At 41.1% G+C, this 20917-nt stretch overlaps 1 protein-coding gene across 1 annotated transcript; it reads left to right on the forward strand.

Annotated features, from left to right (window-relative positions):
- Positions 1 to 1659: 1659 nt before the first annotated feature.
- On the forward strand, positions 1660 to 18679 carry B3GALT5 (beta-1,3-galactosyltransferase 5). The gene is made up of 3 exons (XM_033147048.1): positions 1660 to 1752; positions 15080 to 15147; positions 16772 to 18679. Exons 2-3 carry the CDS (start codon positions 15124 to 15126, stop codon positions 17735 to 17737), a joined length of 990 nt encoding a protein of 329 aa, XP_033002939.1. The 5' UTR covers positions 1660 to 1752; positions 15080 to 15123; the 3' UTR covers positions 17738 to 18679.
- The last annotated feature ends 2238 nt before the right edge of the window (positions 18680 to 20917 follow it).

Here is a 20917-nt window from a genome sequence, read left to right on the forward strand (position 1 = left end):
AATAAGTTCTGGGCAATTTGTATTTTGCCTAGAAAATATTTTGCTCATTAGGCACATTCCTTGTAATGTGTACCGCTACACTATTCATTCCTTTTTGTATCTCCTAATTTATTCTGTTTCATGACAAAGAAAGCCTAGAACCAATTTGTCTGCAGTTTGGCAGGTATGTTGTCCAGGGACATCTCTCTCATGTCTGCAATCTTCAAAGTGATCCCTTTTTCACCACGCCCAAGCTATAATAGCTGCCATTGCTGGGAAACTACTGTAGCTTTCCTACTGAACTTAGGCACAGGATTCATGCCCTCGGAGTATGGCCTAGAAATTTAATATAAGTCTGCCCATAATAAAGAAAAAGTTCTGATGTATTCCTAAAAAATAAATAAAACTGAAAATACGTTCAGCGCAAAAGCTCCAGACCCATTTGCTTGTAATGTGGTAAGCTTAAACATACTGTAGGACCTAATATGCCTGCACATTTTATCCACTCCTGTAAAAAGAAGAAAAAATTATAGCTGGTTTTTAAAAAAAAGAATTTCCAATAGAGGAGAGTGTGGGGAAACAAAGCAAACTCAGACAGACCTTAAGTCAAACTGGGTAGCCTATAAAATTCTCAGATCAAGATGGGCTGTTTTCTGAAGTGCCAAATCGGGGTCTGAACTAAATTTGTGGCTAGTGCACATTTGTACTGGATACAAGTTAAGAAGGAAGAAGGTAAAACATGTGTTGTTGTTTTTTTTGTTTACTGACTGCTGCCAAGCCCCAGAAGCAGATACCGTATTTTTCGCGCCACAAGACACACCTGACCATAAGACGCACCTAGTTTTTTGAGGAAAGGGGGAAAGCCCCCCTTTTTGAGGATCAGTTCAAAGTTGTGCATCTTCTTTTGGAAGAAGAAAAGCCCCATTTGCAAAAGGAGCAGCTCAAAGTTGTTGTGCTGCTGCTTTTGCAAGGAGAAAGAAACCATTTGCAAAAGGAGAAGCTCAAAGTTGTTGTGCTGCTGCTTTTGCAAAGGAGAAAAGCCCCATTTGCAAAAGGATCAGCTCAAAGTTGTGCTGCTGCTTTTGCAAAGAAAAGCCCCATTTGCAAAAAGGATCAGCTCAAAGCCCTTTCTACAGTTTCCAGACAGATAATCTAATCAGCCAGTCACATGTCGCTGGGGAAACCAACAGCCTCCTCTGCAGAAAGGGAGCCAGGGACCTTATCTCTCTCCCCGATCTCTTGCTGATCAGCTGTAAAGCGGCAGCCTTTCAACAACCCCTTCTCTCTTTGTAAAAGAAAAAGCTTGATCTTCTTTCAGTCCCTGGGCAATTCAGCTCCAGGGACCATACAGTCGCTCCATAAGACGCACAGACATTTCCCCTTACTTTTTAGGAGGGAAAAAGTGCATCTTATGGAGTGAAAAATACAGTATCCTGCCTGTTCATGTCTGGTTGGTAAAGATTTAGGATATAGCTGGGATATAGAAATTATCTGACATTATCAAATTTAGAGATTGTTCAGTTAGTTGTTTTAACTGAACAGAATAAGTAGATGGTTTGTGTGATCACTATTCTGCTTTGGCTCTTAAAAATGGTTCTCCAGAAAATTCAGTTGCTAAGGTTATAAAAGTAATTTTGCTTTGTTGTATTTCTAGATTTCTCCTCCCTCTCTGAAAACCACTACGATGATCCTGCCATCAAGTCTCTCAGTTCAGACCCAGAACCTGCAATACTCCTGCCGGCTTAGTAGTGGCTTTTCTACATGATCCCCTGGGTAAGTCAGTCAGTTAACATTTGCGTGTTGAGGTCCCCAAACCACCCCTCAAATAAATTCACACATAAGACAGAATTTTAGTTTTAGTTTTTGGCATAATTTTGGCCACAACTTTATTAAAATACAAATAATGTGAGTGGTTGCTTAGGCATTGGTTAAGACCATCTGTCCCACTGGGGACAGAACTGATGATCGTCAGTAAGGGGAAAGGCACTCTGGGAGAGAAAGGGAGCTGGGGGATCTGACCCTCCCCTCTCCTCTCCCCAGAGGCTCTTGAGAGGCCCTGGCCCCCGACCGGGGGATATGGACAAAAGCATGTCGAGCCCCTGGATTCCTTTAATGGAATTCCCCGAACACCAGCATCAAATGGAGGGGCAAACTCAGTCAATCATAACTCCTGCTCCAACCAACAATAATAACCAATGCCTAACCATCACTAGAGCCCCCTAGGCTTGCCGCCAAACCACTCACATCCGCAACCATTCCTTCAAACCCAACACACATCATTCAACCATGTGTCATTCCCTTGCGGGACACGAGCTTAATACCAAGGGAAGACGGCAAATCATTTTTGCTCAGCTGCACCACCAACGCTGTGGGAGGACCTTCACAGGTCACACTCGACCGCACCAAAGGAAGGAACTCCTCTCAAGCATTCCCCATCTGGACACACAGGATACGCTTGTGGGAATATGTTTTTTAGGTACTTTTGTACCTGGCTACTTATGTTTTTAGGTACTTTTGTACCTGGCTACTTATGCCTGATCGCTTGATCACCTCATCCGTCTCCTGAGAAATCTGTATGTGGGACAAGAAGCTACAGTTAGAACTGGATATGGAATAACTGATTGGTTCAAAATTGGGAAAGGAGTACGACAAGGCTGTATATTGTCTCCCTGCTTATTTAACTTATATGAAGAATTCATCATGCGAAAGGCTGGGCTGGATGAATCCCAAACCGTAATTAAGATTGCCGGAAAAAATATCAACAACCTCAGATATGCTGATGATACAACCTTGATGGCAGAAAGTGAGGAGGAATTGAAGAACCTTTTAATGAAGGTGAAAGAGGAAAGCGCAAAATATGGTCTGAAGCTCAACATAAAAAAACTAAGATCATGGCCACTGGTCCCATCACCTCCTGGCAAATAGAAGGGGAAGAAATGGAGGCAGTGAGAGATTTCACTTTCTTGGGTTCCATGATCACTGCAGATGGTGACAGCAGTCACGAAATTAGAAGACACCTGCTTCTTGGGAGAAAAGCAATGACAAACCTAGACAGCATCTTAAAAAGCAAAGACATCACCTTGCCGACAAAGGTCCGTATAGTTAAAGCTATGGTTTTCCCAGTAGTAATGTACGGAAGTGAGAGCTGGACCATCAAGAAGGCTGATCGCCAAAGAATTGATGCTTTTGAATTATGGTGCTGGAGGAGACTCTTGAGAGTCCCATGGACTGCAAGAAGATCAAACCTATCCATTCTCAAGGGAACCGGCCCTGAGTGCTCACTAGAAGGACAGATCCTGAAGTTGAGGCTCCAGTACTTTGGCCACCTCATGAGAAGAGAAGACTCCCTGGAAAAGACCCTGATGTTGGGAAAGATGGAGGGCACAAGGAGAAGGGGACGACAGAGGATGAGATGGTTGGACAGTATTCTCGAAGCTACTAACATGAGTTTGGCCAAACTGTGGGAGGCAGTGAAGGATAGGCGTGCCTGGCGTGCTCTGGTCCATGGGGTCACGAAGAGTCAGACACGACTGAACGACTGAACAACAACAACAACACTTATGTTTATTTGTGTTTGTTTGTATTTATTTGGTGATATCCATCCGCTCTGGAAGGAAAGGTAAAAAGGGGATCCGGCGGGCAGTTTACTGCGTGGATCCCTCCGCGGGTAAAAAAGGCTCCAACTTCAAATGTAGTAACGGTTGTTAGTCTTCTTCCTGCCAAATGTTAGCACGGTAACAGTGCTGTGATTGGATGTTATGTTTGTTGTGTCGTCACTTTACTGTTCAATAAATAGCTGCCGCTCCCTGTTTGTGGTGTGGAGGAAGCCGAGGAAAAGCAGAGGAGAAAGCGTGGAGAAAGGTGTGGAAAAAGGGCGAGGCAAGCCAAAGATAGAACGTCGTAGCGTGGCAAGCCCAGATAGAATAGACCCACCACGCAGGGTAGCGGTAGGCTCCTTCACCGGACTGCAGTCTCCGTTGTTTTATTTAACTTCGTTTTTTACTTTAAAAACCTTTTATTTGGCTACTTGGTTTTTGGCCATAGTTTAGTTAGCGCTTTTTCTCCGGAGTCTTTTTCCGGGACCTTTTGTAGTTTTCAGTCGCTAGCAGAGCCAGTTTGGTGTAGTGGTTAAGAGCGGTAGACTCGTAATCTGGGGAACCGGGTTCGTGTCTCCGCTCCTCCACATGCAGCTGCTGGGTGACCTTGGGCTAGTCACACTTCTCTGAAGTCTCTCAGCCCCACTCACCTCACAGAGTGTTTGTTGTGGGGGAGGAAGGGAAAGGAGAATGTTAGCCGCTTTGAGACTCCTTCGGGTAGTGAAAAGCGGAATATCAAATCCAAACTCTTCTTCTTCTTCTTCTTCTTCAAGGCAACCATCCACGAACTCACAACTCAAAGACCTTCAGACAGCAGCCGGCGGACCCCTTTTTTCACGGCGCGGTGGGAGCGGGACTCCAGAATTACCAGCCGTCCCATCCGCAGGCTGCCCCAGTAGCTGGTGCCCCGTGTAAGGCTACACCAGCGCTGCGGGAGGACCCTCGCGGTCACACTTGACCGCATCAAAGGAAGGCACTCCTCCCAAAGCATTCGCCATCTGGACCTCCAAGATATGGGCACATGGGCAGGACGGTCGAGATGGCACACTTGCCAGCCCAGTGCACAATGCTGTGGCCAACAAACCAAATGCACACAGCTGCTCCTAGGAAAAAGGAAATAACAGACAGGCACCAGCACAGGCATCACTGGCAACACTTCCTGATGTAATCCTTGTCAGTGACACGTATTCATAATCCTGTCCAATGACCGGCCCCAGTATGCAGCCTTTGTAACAACACCTATACAGAAGGAATGAAGCGTGTTCAGCGGTAGGCAAGCTGCAGGCTGTAATAACTGGCGCTCAACATGAGCAAATTGATGCCTGGCTAACAGGAACCCATTTTCGTGCACTAGGAACGGACCAGCCCTCAGGGGGACAAAGAGCCAAATATTACTGGTATCCATAACTGGGCAAGGGCCCGCCACACCTGTGACCAGAAGCCTGATGATGGCATCCCCCTTGCATACTAGGTCTGTCTTAGAGCTCCTGACTCTAACGACAAATTCCAAAGCAGATAAGGAAAAGTCCAGAAGCAATAAGCCTCTAGACTCTCAGCCCCATGCTGGCTCCAACACAATTTTCTCTACCCTCAGTGCACAAAATTGCTATGGAATATGCAGCAGAAAGGAGTTTCACCTCAATCTTTGACCAGCAAGTCTTGGCTTGCTGCAGTTAATGCATAGAAGGTCAAAGCGACCTGCTCACTGCCCGGTGTCCTCAGAGGTTGGAGCCAACTTCAACTTTCCAAGGCCCTGTGCACGACATCCTTTGTGCAAAGGTCTCTGGAAATTAAGTTTTTACCAAACTGAAGGCACACATGCCACCTGGAGGGTTTCCTTATGTTTATAGGGAATCCTGTCTTCTTTCTGCATGCTACCAGTGAGAGCAAGAAAAGTTTATATTTGCATACACTCTAATTGTTCCTCTTTGCCAGGCAAGGTATCTTAATATTTTCTGTGCCATGGATCTAATAAAAGAGTTATAATTTTGATCTGTTGTGCATCTTAGAATCATAGAATTGTAGAGATGGAAGGGATCCCAAGGGTTGTCTAGTCCAACACCCTACAATGCAGTAATCCTGCCCACAGCCATTCCTGGGTGGGCTCAAACCACCAATCTTCTGGTTAACACCTAGATACACTGAACCATTGCGCCACTTGAGCATCCAAGTGCACCAGCTTTCCTCCTATTTTAAACTGACCCTCAATTTTCTTAGGCAATCCTTGTGTAAAAATGAATGGTGCTCGGTATAGTCTAAAGATCTATACTTGTTGTTTCCTTCCTTCCCTTAATTGCTTATATCTCATAATTTTGTTCACTAATATAATTATTTTATTTTTCCACATCTTCCCTATCAAGACCTCTGCTGTTAGCAGCATGTGAGAGCACACAAGACAGCTCTTCCTAACCGCGTAGTTTGCATAGCCCCAAACCATTGTTGTTGTTGTTCAGTCGTTCAGTCGTGTCCGACTCTTCGTGACCCCATGGACCAGAGTACGCCAGGCACGCCTATCCTTCACTGCCTCCCGCAGTTTGGCCAAACTCATGTTAGTAGCTTCGAGAACACTGTCCAACCATCTCATCCTCTGTCGTCCCCTTCTCCTTGTGCCCTCCATCTTTCCCAACATCAGGGTCTTTTCTAGGGAGTCTTCTCTTCTCATGAGGTGGCCAAAGTACTGGAGCCTCAACTTCAGGATCTGTCCTTCTAGTGAGCACTCAGGGCTGATTTCTTTGAGAATGGATAGGTTTGATCTTCTTGCAGTCCATGGGACTCTCAAGAGTCTCCTCCAGCACCATAATTCAAAAGCATCAATTCTTCGGCGATCAGCCTTCTTTATGGTCCAGCTCTCACTTCCATACATTACTACTGGGAAAACCATAGCTTTAACTATACGGACCTTTGTCGGCAAGGTGATGTCTTTGCTTTTTAAGATGTTGTCTAGGTTTGTCATTGCTTTTCTCCCAAGAAGCAGGCGTCTTCTAATTTCGTGACTGCTGTCACCATCTGCAGTGATCATGGAACCCAAGAAAGTGAAATCTCTCACTGCCTCCATTTCTTCCCCTTCTATTTGCCAGGAGGTGATGGGACCAGTGGCCATGATCTTAGTTTTTTTGATGTTGAGCTTCAGACCATATTTAGCGCTCTCCTCTTTCACCCTCATTAAAAGGTTCTTTAATTCCTCCTCACTTTCTGCCATCAGGGTAGTATCATCAGCATATCTGAGGTTGTTGATATTTTTTCCGGCAATCTTAATTCCGGTTTGGGATTCATCCAGTCCAGCCTTTCGCATGGTGAATTCTGCATATAAGTTAAATAAGCAGGGAGACAATATACAGCCTTGTCGTACTCCTTTCCCAATTTTGAACCAATCAGTTGTTCCATATCCAGTTCTAACTGTAGCTTCTTGTCCCACATAGAGATTTCTCAGGAGACAAATGAGGTGATCTGGCACTCCCATTTCTTTAAGAACTTGCCATAGTTTGCTGTGGTCGACACAGTCAAATGCTTTTGCGTAGTCAATGAAGCAGAAGTAGATGAAGCAGAAGCCATTGTTACTAGATTTAAATGTAACTCAGAACTCCTAATCTCCTTAATACCTTGCTAAATCCCCAGAAATCCCTAAGCAGACAACAATCCCACAGTATATATGTTCAAAGGTGCACTTTGCACCCTTATGTCTCCAACACCAATGTGCCTGTAAGCATAGGAAACATTCCACAGGGCTGGAAACACATGCAGACCTCATGCACAAACACAGCCTACTGCAAACATTAAACTTAAGAAGCTGCGCAATTTTTTCCCCATGAAAAGAAGCCATATTACAAACACATCTACAAAGGCAAAAGGCAGGTTGGGAAAGAACTAAGTAACTGCTTCCTGCCGACTTCTCACTCCAAGCCAAGCCCGTCAGAGTGGCTTTTGGGTACTTTTGCAAGTAACATATAGTTGGACTCCCAAAAGGCTAATTAAAAATTCAAGGCAATTTTATATATTGTAAGAAGTTTACGGCTGCATTTCTTTCCTGAGAGTAAGCCCACAGAACACAATGGGCCTTACTTCTGTCTGAGAAAACATGTATAGGACTGCACTGTTAAGTACTGTCACTTTCCACTCAGTTGCAAAGGCTCCGGTTTCCTCTAAAGCATTTCCTGCCTTTTCTAAGGCAGATGAATTCTTTACTACCTTCCTCAATTCTAGCCTGCATTCTCATTCAAAGCAACGGATGCCCGAAGCCGTGCCAAACACAAGGTTGCCCGCTTGTGTTCCTGTGAAAGGGAGGCAGTGGCAAAGGCAAAATCTGCTGATTTGTGGCAGGGGGGAGCAGAGCTTGACCATTAGTAAGCGCCATGCACATTTGCCCATAGGAAAGCAGGTTGGGGGTCGTACAGGCAAAGACTTCAGGTCATAGTCTGCCATTAAGCCTGTTGCTGTGAGAGAAATAAAGCTGATTCTCACCCTAGAGACTGGAAATGGTGGAGATGACGGGAAAGGGTAGAGGTGAGACCCTGCTCAGTTTCAGGGTTGGCTTAGTACGGTTGTGCCAGTGGTGCTGTGGTGGAGCAAAAGCGCATTATGTAAACGTCTCAGCACGCATAGTGAAGGCCTTCAGATTTGGACCAAGAGGCTCCAGAGGAAAGAAAAGCACTAAAACAGTCAGTGACTGTTTGATTGTGCTGCACGATAGACACGACAGAGACTACTTTCTGGATTTACACTACAGAAACAACCTGGTGGTACAGCAGAATAAAGTAATTTTTTACAAGGATATCCCCAGATTCTTTTTAGATAAAAGAGCTCCTTATAACGACCTGGTGACGGAGTTAAGAAGAAGAAAAATCTCCTTCAGTTGGGAATTCCCAGAAGGCCTGGCATTTACGTTTGAAGGGAAAAAGATAAGAATAAGGTCCTTGGCGGAAAAGCAAAAGTTTTTGGACAAGCATCTGGAACATTTCAAAGGAACTCCACTGGACCCAGCACAGTTCTACAAGTTTCCAGAAGTATTCCCACCACCGCCGGGACTACCAGGACCAAGCCAAGATCCAGAACAAGACAAGAAAGGACAGGCAACTGGAGGAGAGGAATAAACAAAGAAATGGCGCTCAAGTTAATGACTTGGAATGTTCGGGGATTAAATCAGAGACCAAAGAGACGCAGAGTGTTTTACAGCATAGAAAAGAAGAATTTGGATATAATATGTCTACAGGAAACCCACATAGTCCGGCGTCACAGAAGATTGCTACAGAATAAAAAATTAGGCCAAGAGTTCATATCATCGGACAAGGTCAAGAAGAGAGGAGTAGTGATTTATGCAAAGGAGAAATATAGCCCAAGACAGCTATTTAAAGATGAAGAAGGGAGATACATCGCAATTGAAATTAATGTACAAGGCGAAAAATTTTTGATTCTGGGACTTTATGCACCAAATGATGGAAAGTCGATTTTTTACAAAAAAATACATGATTTGCTGCTGGATTATTTGGACTATAAGGTAGTTTGCCTTGGAGACTTTAATGGGGCAGTTTCCACACTAATGGATAGATCTCAAAGAACAAAACTAACAAATGATGGGAAACTCCCAAAGACTTTTTTTGAAATGGTGGATAATTTGAATTTGGTGGACTCTTGGAGATTAAAAAACCCCACAGAAACAGAGGCAACGTACTTCAGCGAATCTCAGCAGTCATGGTCGAGGATAGATTATATTTGGATCTCGAATGAATTGGCTCCAAAATTAGAAAAAGCAGAAATCGGTCCTAAAACGCTTTCAGACCACAATCCGGTGCAGGTAAACCTAAAAATGATTTCCAAGGATTCTTTCAGGTGGAGAATGGATGATGCATTGATGAGAGATACCAAGCTAGTAGAAAGAGCGGCGAAAAAGATGAAAGAATATTTTCAAATTAATTGGAACTCAGAAGTGGAGAAAAGGACTGCTTGGGATGCAAGTAAAGCGGTAATGAGAGGATTCCTCATTAGTGAAAAGGCAAAAAAGAAGAAACAACAAAGTGCAGAAATGGAGAGACTGTTGAAATTAATCAAAGGAAAGGAAAAAGAATTAAGAGGACATCCCAGATGTGTCAAAATCCAAAAAGAAATTAAATACTTGCAATCCCAATATGCGAATATCATGAATCAAGATATCGAATGGAAAGTGAAAATGATGAAACAAAGAACATTTGAATCTGCAAATAAATGTGGAAAACTACTAGCTTGGCAATTAAAGAAAAGACAAAAGGCAAATGTTATCAGTAAATTGGTAGTAAATGGAAAAAATGTAGAGAAACCGGAGGAAATCAGATGGTGTTTTCAGAGATTCTATAAGCAACTGTACAAGGAGGAGAAGATAGATGAAGTAGAGATAGACCGATTTCTGGAAAAGAACGGATTGCAAAAAGTCCCAGAGGAAAAATTAACAACTCTCAACCACCCAATAACGACACAAGAAATAGAAGATGCAATAAACAACATGCAATTGGGGAAGGCTCCAGGACCGGATGGATTAACAGCAAAATATTATAAGACATTGAAAGATTGGCTATCACAGCCGTTAAGAGAAATTTGCAATAGAATACTAGAAGGAGATAGGGCACCAGAGACGTGGAAAGAAGCCTTTATCACACTGATTTTAAAACCAGATACTGATAAGACTCTAATGAAAAATTACCGTCCAATATCCCTTTTGAATGTGGACTATAAAATTTTTGCAAATGTTTTGGCTACAAGGTTGAAAAGAGTGTTGAAAGACCATATACATAGAGACCAAGCAGGTTTCTTGCCAGGAAGACAAATAAGTAATAACACGAGAATTATTGTGGACATTTTAGAAAAACTGGAGAGAGACATAAACACAGATGCAGCACTATTGTTTGTTGATGCAGAGAAAGCTTTTGACAAAGTATCCTGGATATTTATGAAAAAGAATTTGGAAAAGATGGGAGTTGGAGAAAAATTCTTAAATGGCATTAAGGCCATTTACACAGAACAAAGAGCAAAAGTCATTGTAAACAGTGTGATATCGGAGGAGATCGAAGTAGAGAAAGGAACAAGACAAGGGTGCCCTATCTCCCCTTTACTTTTTATTACGGTCCTGGAAGTCCTTCTAAATATGATTCGGAAAGATAAACAGACAAAAGGAATTAAAGTGGGAGAGAAGGAATACAAATTACGTGCCTTCGCGGACGATTTGATGCTATCCCTGCAAGAACCAGAAGGCAGTGTCCCCAGAGTCTTGGAATTAATTGAACAATTTGGACTTGTAGCTGGCTTCAAATTAAATAAGCAGAAAACCAAAGTTTTAGGTAAAAATTTGAGTGCAGAACAGATCCAAAGAATTCAAGAAGCCACAGGCCTCAATTTTGTTAAATCTGTAAAATATCTAGGTATCAATCTCACAAATAAGAACTTGAACCTGTATAAGGATAACTATGAAAAATTGTGGATGGAGATAAAAAAAGATATGGAGATCTGGACAAGACTTAAATTGTCGTTAATGGGAAGAATAGCAGTGGTTAAAATGAATGTCCTACCAAGGATGCTGTTTTTATTCCAAGCCATACCAATATTGGACAAACTAGACTGTTTTAAGAAATGGCAAAAGGACCTATCGAAATTTATATGGCAGGGCAAAAAGCCAAGAATAAAATTTAAGATTTTAACAGACTCTAAAGACAGAGGAGGCTTTGCCCTGCCGGACTTAAGGCTTTATTTTGAAGCTGCGGCCTTTTGCTGGTTAAAGGATTGGTTTAAATTAGAGAACGTTGATGTGTTGGACTTGGAGGGACATGATAATATGTTTGGTTGGCATGCATACCTTTGGTATGACAAGGTTAAAATCCACAGAACTTTTAAGTCTCATATTGTTAGAAAATCCCTATATCAGGTTTGGACTAGATACAAAGACTTGTTTGAGAGAAAGACTCCTAGATGGATTTCTCCAGTGGAGGCCAAGGCATATAAGAGACCGAATATGTCTGCAAACTGGTTAAGATATATGGACATATTGCAGCAGGAAGGGGACTCTTTTAAGCTAAAAAGCTATGATCAAGTAAAAAGTCAGGTCCCCGACTGGCTGCACTATCATCAGGTTTATGAAATATTTAAAATGGACAAAAAAGTTGGTTTTCAAGTAGAAAAATCAAAACTGGAAACAGAACTGATAGAATCGAACTTCAAAAACCTTTCCAAAATGTATAATCTTCTGCTAGAGTGGCATACAAAAGATGAACTGGTTAAATCCTCAATGATAGATTGGGCAAAAGATGTAGGACATAATATTATGATGGATGACTGGGAGAGATTGTGGCAAAAAGGTATCAAATTTACTGCTTGTCATGGTTTAAGAGAAAACATAATGAAAATGGTTTATAGATGGTATTTGACACCAGTTAAGATTGCTAAGATGAATACCAAAATGTCAGATGTATGTTGGAAATGCAAACATGCGAAAGGTACCTTTTTTCATATGTGGTGGTTGTGCCCAGCGGTAAGTGCTTTCTGGGATAAGATTTACAATGAGCTTAAGAAGGTAATGAAAGTTACCTTTTGTAAGAAACCAGAGGCATTCCTTCTGAGCATAACCAATGAAGAGATACCCAGTCAGGATAGAGTGTTTTTTATGTATGCCACAACAGCAGCCAGAATTCTATTGGCAAGAACATGGAAAGGTGAAGAGACACCAACGGTGGAGGAATGGCAGATGAAGATGATGGAATACATGGAACTCGCAGAACTGACCGTCAGAGTCCGGGACCAGAGGGAGGGGAAGGCGTCGCAGGAGTGGAAAAAATTTAAAGACTATTTAGTTAAATCAGTTAAACTGAATATTTGAGCAGAATTAGACAGAAAATCGGCTTTGGTAGATATGTGTTAGATATAAATGGTAAGAGGAATTGTTGTTATGTGAAAGATGTATGTGTCAAAATATGTTAAGATAGGTCGTCAAGATAAGATACATAGTTATTGAGATATTTGACTAAGTAAAAGCTAAGTATATTAAAATTTGGGTAAATGTGAATCGAACAATATATAAAGCTACCTTGAAGAAGTATTTTTTTTTTTGAAGACAGTGGAGGGAACGGGGGAAGTCCCCAAATAGAGAAGTTAGAAACAAGAAATATACAAAGATAGATATTGGTTAAGGTTTGTATATGTTTTCTTTATGTTTTTATTGCTGTTATTGTTTCGAATGTTGATTATGTTTATTGTTGATTATGTTCAATGTTGATTTTGTTTTTTATTGTTTCTTATCTTTTGTGTTGATGTTGTATTTTGTTTTCTCTTTGTCTTATTGGAAAATAATAAAACCTTATAAAAAAAAAAAGCGCATTATGTCTGGGGTTGCACACTGCTCTGTGGAGCAGGAGGTTGCATTGGGCTCCTTTGAGAGTGTTGTAAACAGAAATCTGCCCTTATTCCCTTATGGGAACACAAGAGCCCTTATAGAGTCCTTTGTAGGTTCTCCATCGGTAGGAGAGAATAACAGAGGTCAACCAGAGAATATTGAGAAGCAAAGCAGCTAGTAAGCCTGATCTTTATTAAAGCAGTTACTACCGGGTGCTCCACTCACACACAGGAAATTGGAGGAGGACCCTGAACCAAGGTGTGTCTGCCCTTATATAGACATTAAAATTGCCTGCCCTGGAGTCCAAGACCACCCCCAGAAACATCATACAAGGGGTGTAACCCAGAAGGGGTGTAACCCAAGATCACCCCCCGCCCATACATCATACCTACATCACAGAAGAGGTGGTGTACAGAAATCTGAGTGTGTTGTTTATCTCCTGTCTACCAGGTTATCTTGATAATGCTTTATCAGAATGCCTTCTCTGGGTAGGTGGCCATTCCTTTGACATGATAAATAGTTCCTGAATCTCTTAGGCATATTGATAGTGTGCTCAGGTTAACAGATACTTGCCAGACTGCATTTACAGGGAGGTGTAAGTCCCTACTGTCCAAGGACAATGGAAAGCTTTTCCCATTTTCTTTCTCCTTGCAGAGAAATATTTGAGGTCAATTTGGAAGAGTCAAAATGGCTTTGGGATTGTTCTCCTGCACTATTTCAGACACGTGGTTTATATAATTGTGTATGTGTTTGCCTTGTACATTTATGAACATTTATTGTATCATCGAGAACTCTGCTTAACAATCCTGAGGCGTTTACGTACATGTGCTTGCTAAGGTTTTCTGAAAAAGGGAAATGCAGAAAGTGGTGGTGAGGCCTGTAAAGATGATTGCAAAAGCAGGCCCGGGCAGGAGGCAGCTGGGTACATTTGCCTTGGGCCTTGGGCAACAAATATATGGAAATAATAAGACCAATATTCTTTGCATGAAATATAAGACCTGAGAGAGGAAAAGCACAAACTTCCTTACTGTTTCCCTTACTGTTACCTTGGGGTGGGGGTGGGGGGGGGCAATTCTACTGCCCAATCTCAGCTACGCTAAAAATTATGCATTTCCTATGTTGTTTTCTATGGGTAGCAATCTTTCTCCCACAAGGGAAGTCCCAAAAAATAAATAGAAATAAAATAGAAATGAACCAGCAAGCCCTTTCTGGAGACAACGAGTACATCACTTTTATTATTTGTAATCTCCATGACTTGTATACTTCCCTCCTCTCAATGCTAATCATAGCTGTGACAAAGCCCTGAAAAGTGCTACCAGGAGTTTCTCACAGAAGGACCAGGCACTTATATCTCACAGATCAGCTTCTGATATTTAAATAAATAAATAAATAAATACACCACCCTAGGTGGGCATTTTATCTTGCTAATGGTGGAAATGGGCCCTGGTTGGGTAGGGAGGACTGAATCCAGGGAAGCCCAGGTTGTTTGGCAATATGGCCGCCCTGCTGATGGGACATGTAAGAAGTATTTTCCAGTTGGCAAGGGGAGATGTTCAGCCCCTACCAAAGTTAGTTTTGCTCATAGAAGATCGTGACAGGCCCTGGACCTTTCTCAAAAACAGGTTTATTTTTGCAATTTAGAGGAACATGATAAATGGGTAAATATTTAGTGCTGTCAATCACTTCATCCCACATAAATGACTTTTTGAGGGAATTTGGAAACATTGCTGTTTGCCCAGGCATAGGAATGTTGAGCAGTCCTGATCCTGGCAACCCTGAAATTATCGGCTGGTAGAATGTTTTCTTTTAAATTGTTGTTAGAAGTGCTTTTAAAAATGCTTTTAGAATATAATTAGTGATATTATTGTTAATGTGTTTGCCACCCTAGTAATAATAATAGTAATAGTAATTATTATTAACGATAATAATAGTGATATTGAAGGAAGCTGACATTGGAAACTAGAATTATAAGACGAAGAAATAAATGACAAATAAAAAATAAAAATAAAGTAGCCTTGCCTTTGGTGGGCAGGGAATCTTAAGACCATTTTCAAGTTTGCCTGTTGGAAATGTTTATCAACACATTTAAGGAGATACATTTTCATTTTGCTTATGGGAATAGAATTGCATTTGGAGTTCACCAACACTTTTCTTGTTCTAGATTTTATCAATTGCTGTCTTGGAGCCAAAGCTTTCTTTCTCCTCATGAAATTCAAGCATCCATTAAAGGTAAGGTAAATCTGCAAACACATGCGGGGGAGGCTCATCTGGACTCCAGTTTTTAGTTTTTGTGAATTGCTTAGAGGCTCTGTTTACAACTAGGCAGTATATGAATAAAATAAACTAGTACTTTGTTCAGTAGATTACTTAAGGGAATATCTTAGAACCAGTTAGCGACAGCCGTATTTAAAGAAAAAAGTGGTGCCATCAATATAAAAACCTAAGAAGAGGTTTTATTGCCTCCAACTTTATTGCCTTCAGCTGTTTGAGGCAATAAAGCCATAAGTTGCTTACTTTCAGGTGAGAAGCTACTGTATTTGCATGAAATATTCCCTATGTAAATTTATCTTATGAAACAGGAAGTAGTAGCTTTTCATCCTCCCCCCCCCCCACGTGGGGCTTCTCTGACACTTTCAACTTCCTATGCAAAAATAAGGGAAAGTCACATTGGGATGTAAAGAGCCTTTAACACTAGAAGAACAAGTAGGCATATTTCCTTTTTCCTGAAGTGGAGGATATCCATGGATCTTCTACTCGCTCCACTAGATTTGACCAATCAGATTTGAACAAGTGTTCAGGAGACTAAGGTAACAGCCCTTCCCTTTCAGTTCCTTCCTGCGTAGTCTGACAGGGGGCACTTCAAAGGAGCTGCCATCTTTTATATTAGCAGCTGGGCGAGGGGATTGCACCTGCCAAACTATTCAGTTTGCCTATTTCTATCCCTCATCAGGGGGACATAGGGTGGAAAGAGAAACGATTTTTTTTAAAAACGGCAGTTTTTGAGAAAGTTTAAATGGACTGTGGACGCCGTGGCTACAATTTTCTTGTCCAGGCAGGAGAAGACATCCTTGCATTATCAATGACTCTGAAAGGCGCTTGAGCACACACAAGCAGGGGATGTGCATGGAATTCGGAGCCCAGAGAGCGAAAAAGCACTCATGGATAGTGTGATTCTCTCCTCAGAGCTCAGGAAGCAAGGTGCCCCTGTGGTGGTGTAAGCCCGGGGAGCTGGCTGAGCCCAACATGATAGGTTTTAAAAAATAAAACGGGTTGGGATATCAGTTTATAAAGCTTGGAAGCTGGAGCTGTCTAGAGTTCCTCAGCTCCACTACCCATTCTGTCTCATTCATACACCACTAGCATTGCTTTAAGGGGGGAAAATAAAACACAGAAATAAAGCAAAGCAGGCTGTTTGCTTACAGCAACTACATATTCACAAGGATGACTACAAATTGTACACTACATGATTGGAGCTACTTTTGTGGTATCCTTGTGCAAGAAAGAGGGAGAAGAGAACGAATGTGCAGGAGGAAGGGGCAGAGCTTAGGTGGGAAACCACAAAGTATATTTTATCCTGTAATCTGTTACTATCAACCCTGCCATCTACTGACTGGAAACATGCAAGGCTGCATATACACAGCACAATATTCTGTTTTCAAGTCTATTCCCAAAGAAAAACCTCAAGTTCAGCTCTTACTAAAATTCTTACAGGTTGATTCCAGCTGCTAGTCACATTTAAGGCCAGCTCTTTGACATACACAATGCCCATTTACCATGGCTGTAGGAATGTAATCTCCCCACTACACTGATTTGCTAGAAATTTCCATATAGCATTTCCTTTCCTTTCTTTCAGATGGCTTCCAAGAGATTTGCAAGGATGCTTGTTTTCACTATGGCTTTGGTTTGTTTTTTCTGTTTATATGCCAAGCTGGGCACTTTCGAAATCTGTATATTCTGTGAGACGAAGCACGAGGTTTTTCCCTTTAAGGGAGATGGACGTTTTTTAAGAAGGCCTCAAATGAATTGCAGACGGAATCCACCATTCCTGGTCATTCTTGTGACATCATCTCACAAACAATCCAAAGCCCGGATGGCTATCCGTGAGACATGGGGCAGAGAAAGAATAATAGACAACAAACTTATTGTGACCTATTTTCTCCTGGGAAATACCTTCACTGCTGTTGACCAGCATGCTATTGGTTATGAGAACAAAAAACATAGAGACATTATCCAGAAGGATTTTCTAGATTCCTACTACAATTTAACATTAAAGACTATTATGGGCCTTGAATGGATTCACAAATTCTGCCCACAAACCAGCTTTGTGATGAAAACAGACTCAGATATGTTTGTGAATACCTACTATCTCACTGAACTTCTTCTAAAGAAAAATAAGAAGGTTAGCTTCTTCACTGGCTTTTTAAAAGAGAATGAACATCCAATACGAAAACTGATAAGTAAGTGGTATGTGAGTGAAAAAGAATATTCAGGAAACTTGTACCCTCCATTTTGTTCAGGGACTGGTTATGTTTTGTCTGCAGATGTTGCTAGTAGTGTATATAAAATTGCCAAAGAAGTTCCTTATTTTAAACTAGAGGATGTTTTTGTAGGCATGTGCCTCGCTAAACTCGACATCAAACTGGAAGAACTTCATTCAGAACAAACATTCTTCCCAGAGAGGGTTGAATTTTCTGCTTGTCGTTTTAGGAAAATTGTGACAAGCCACTTTGTCAGACCTCATGAGAATCTTATCTACTGGGATGTACTGGAGCGGTCCCTGGATGAAAATTGTCATCCAGGGACCTATCCAGGTGGCTGATAGGTTTCAACAGAGGCACAAAACTGCATAGAACATAAATCCTGAAACTTTTGCTTAGATACTGAAGTCAAACCTATTTTAGATAAGGAGATGCTGACATTGCTTTTTACAACCCAAGCCTATGCTTGTTTGTTTAGGAGTAATGTTTACTCCCAGGTAAACAGCCTGAAAAACCGACTGCAGCAGTATGCCAAAGAGGATAGGGCTCCTGAACTGATGGATAGTTGTGAAGAACAAGGAATTTCAGCAGGTGTAGCTTGCCGAAGAAGCTTCATGAGCCTTACATGCTGAAATTCCATCTTCTCCACAATTATTAATGGTGTAGGAGCCCTGCCCTCCTTTGTATCTGGCCACTCTAGTTCCATAGCAGGCTGTGCAGCAGGAGAGTTGCTCTGGTGGTAGGCACACTTCATAGCAATATAATGAGTCACCATACTCATCTTCAAGATTGTTGACTAGCTCTTTAAACAGGCACTGTTCAGCCCCTGAGTTTTAATAAAGTTAATGCGTGAAACAACTTTTGTCCCAACATGTTTCATACATGTTTGTGCACACATTCTCCTGGTGGATCATACTGTTAAATGTGATCAATTCACTTGTGTCAGTATTGAGACACTTCATTTCTTTCTTTCTGATCGAAGAGTAGGATCCAAAGGGGTGTATTGTAAGTCATGATGTCAGAGAATTTTGACGGAAGCAGAATTTGCTGATATTTGCTTATTTGTTCCACTTCTGCAACAGAAATGAATCCACATAATATGTGTAGTATTTGCTATCGTTTTCAGCCCACAAATGATACACAATGAGTTTCCTCCCATTTGCATTGCATTTTCTTTGTATTTCTATGGTGTGGCATAACTTAATAACATTGTAATTATGTAATTAGTTACAAAAATGTGACTTACCATATTATTATTTATTAAATTTGTATACTGCCCTTCATCTGAAGATCACAGGGTGGTTTGCAATATAAAAACACAAAATTAGAACACAAAATACATAACAAAACAGCAATAACAAACCAATAACCCCCTCTCACAAACACTTTTAAAAGATACATTGTTTAAGCAGCCAAATACCTAGTTATAGAGAAATATTTTCACCTGGCACCTAAAGATATGTAATGAAGGTGCCAGATAAGCCTCCATGGAGACACCATTCCACAAGTGGGGAGCCACTGCAGAAAAGGCCTGTTCTTGTGTTGCTACACCCCAGGCCTATTGTGTATTATTTTATGTATTATTTTATTAATTTGGATAATTAACTAATTCTGTAAAATTTTGAGACAACAGACAACAAGACTGATATTATATTTTTTGGCAGAAGATGAACTGTAGTGAAAGAAAAACAGCACTGCATGCAACCAAATCTGAGTGGAATGGAGAACGATGCCTTCTGACATGCCTAGTAAAAAGCAAAGGAGTTTCAAAGACTCCTCTCTGAAAGCAGCTCCCCCTGAGATGCTATAAACCACTCAGGGGACTTGTGAAAGTGGCATCTGATGCAGTTCAATAAACTTCTCTCTCTCTCTCTCTCTCTCTCTCTCTCTCTCTCTGTGTGTGTGTAATTCCAACGCAAAGCAGGTGTTTTACATAGAAAATTGCTGTTGGTAGGGAAGGTACATTAGGTAGGCTGTCATTACGAGAGCAAAAAGAAAATAAAGGGAGGGAAAGTATTGAAAAGCCCAGATTAACCTACCATGTTATACAAGCTTTCAGTTTCTTGTACTTATCCAAAGGCAACTGCCTTCTGGCACTTACAGTTTATTCACTAAGTCTGAGTGCGACTCTTCTGAATTAAGTACTTTAAACATAAGTCCCACTGATTTTAATGGGAGTGCACCTGTTGAAATCAAAGTATTGACTAATGCCTACTAGTTATCACAAATATCACCTGCTACTCTCTCAACCAACAGCAATACTCTCTTTGCCTCCTCCTCCATCTATCATTCACTCCATCTCTATAGACCATCTTCAGTCTGTTTCTGATGGCGAATCACCTGAAAGCCTGCACATGCATGCATCCAAAGAGCAATCACTGTCTGCTGCTAGAACAGGCATGGCCAAACTTGGCCATCCAGCTGTTTTGGGACTAGAGGAGAGGGGGACACATTTCAACAATTTTTACTTAAGAATTATTTGTGAAGTAATTCTGCTTTAAAAACTAAAGTTCTAAGTACCATTAACTAAATTCATACTTGAGGTATCCTCTCAATTTTTGCCGTAGTTTCTAGACAAAGGCAAAATACCAAATTTTACATTTTTAATGAAGCATGTACTTTGTTGAAATCTGCCCCTCCCGGGGAGCAGTTATCAACAGGAGGTGGGGTACATTTCAACAATAGAAAAAAATCTAATTTCATACATTTTACCAAAATAAACTTTATTCACAAAATAATATAGTGGGCAAATTAATATAGTGGATTGATTTAGGTCCTATCTACATTATTTTATCTTTAATTAAATCAAAATTTATGGAAAATGTCATTGCAAATATAGCTCGAGCTGTTCCTCTGCTTCAATTTGGTTGAGGCAGTTTCATTTTAATATCACTTCGTTCTATGCTACTAATGTCCTCCTTTTCGGGAAAATAAAATTTCCAAGAATCTTCCTTCTTTCTCATAAACCTTATAGCCCTCTTCTTCTCTTTCTTCAATTTTCCCTACAAACAGTACTTTTTTCTTCTTTCCACAAAATTCAACGAGAACAAAGTCATTAACTTCTATTAAAATATCAGTTATTTCAAACTCCGTTTGTTTTCCAAGTTCTGTAGTAGTAGACATCAAAAAGTCTTCACACTCTGATTCATCGTGTAAAGAAACATCATTTGCGGGCACACTGTCAGAAGATTAAAAAAACAACAATTTTTTTGTTGACCGACTTAAGTTTGGTTTTATTAGAGACTAATTTCCTTTTCTTTTCAATCTTTTAAGGGTTTCTTCTTCAATGCAATTCTTTTCAGGTGTTTCGGTCAATATTTTTGACTTCCCTTTTTTCCTTCCACCCTTTTTTGCTTTGGCAACTGCTTTCGGGTAAGGCCTCACATCTACAGGCGTTACTACTCTAGGCTCATTAGGTTTATTTTCAGTTACCCATGTCGGTGTACAGAAAGTAGGATTTTCTTTACTTGTGCTTGGGAGACTTTCTGTTGTGCACCTTTCTTCAGCAATTGAATCACCAG

This window comes from Lacerta agilis, chromosome 4, assembly GCF_009819535.1.
Source record: "Lacerta agilis isolate rLacAgi1 chromosome 4, rLacAgi1.pri, whole genome shotgun sequence".
In the NCBI taxonomy this organism is placed as follows: Eukaryota; Metazoa; Chordata; class Lepidosauria; order Squamata; family Lacertidae; genus Lacerta; species Lacerta agilis.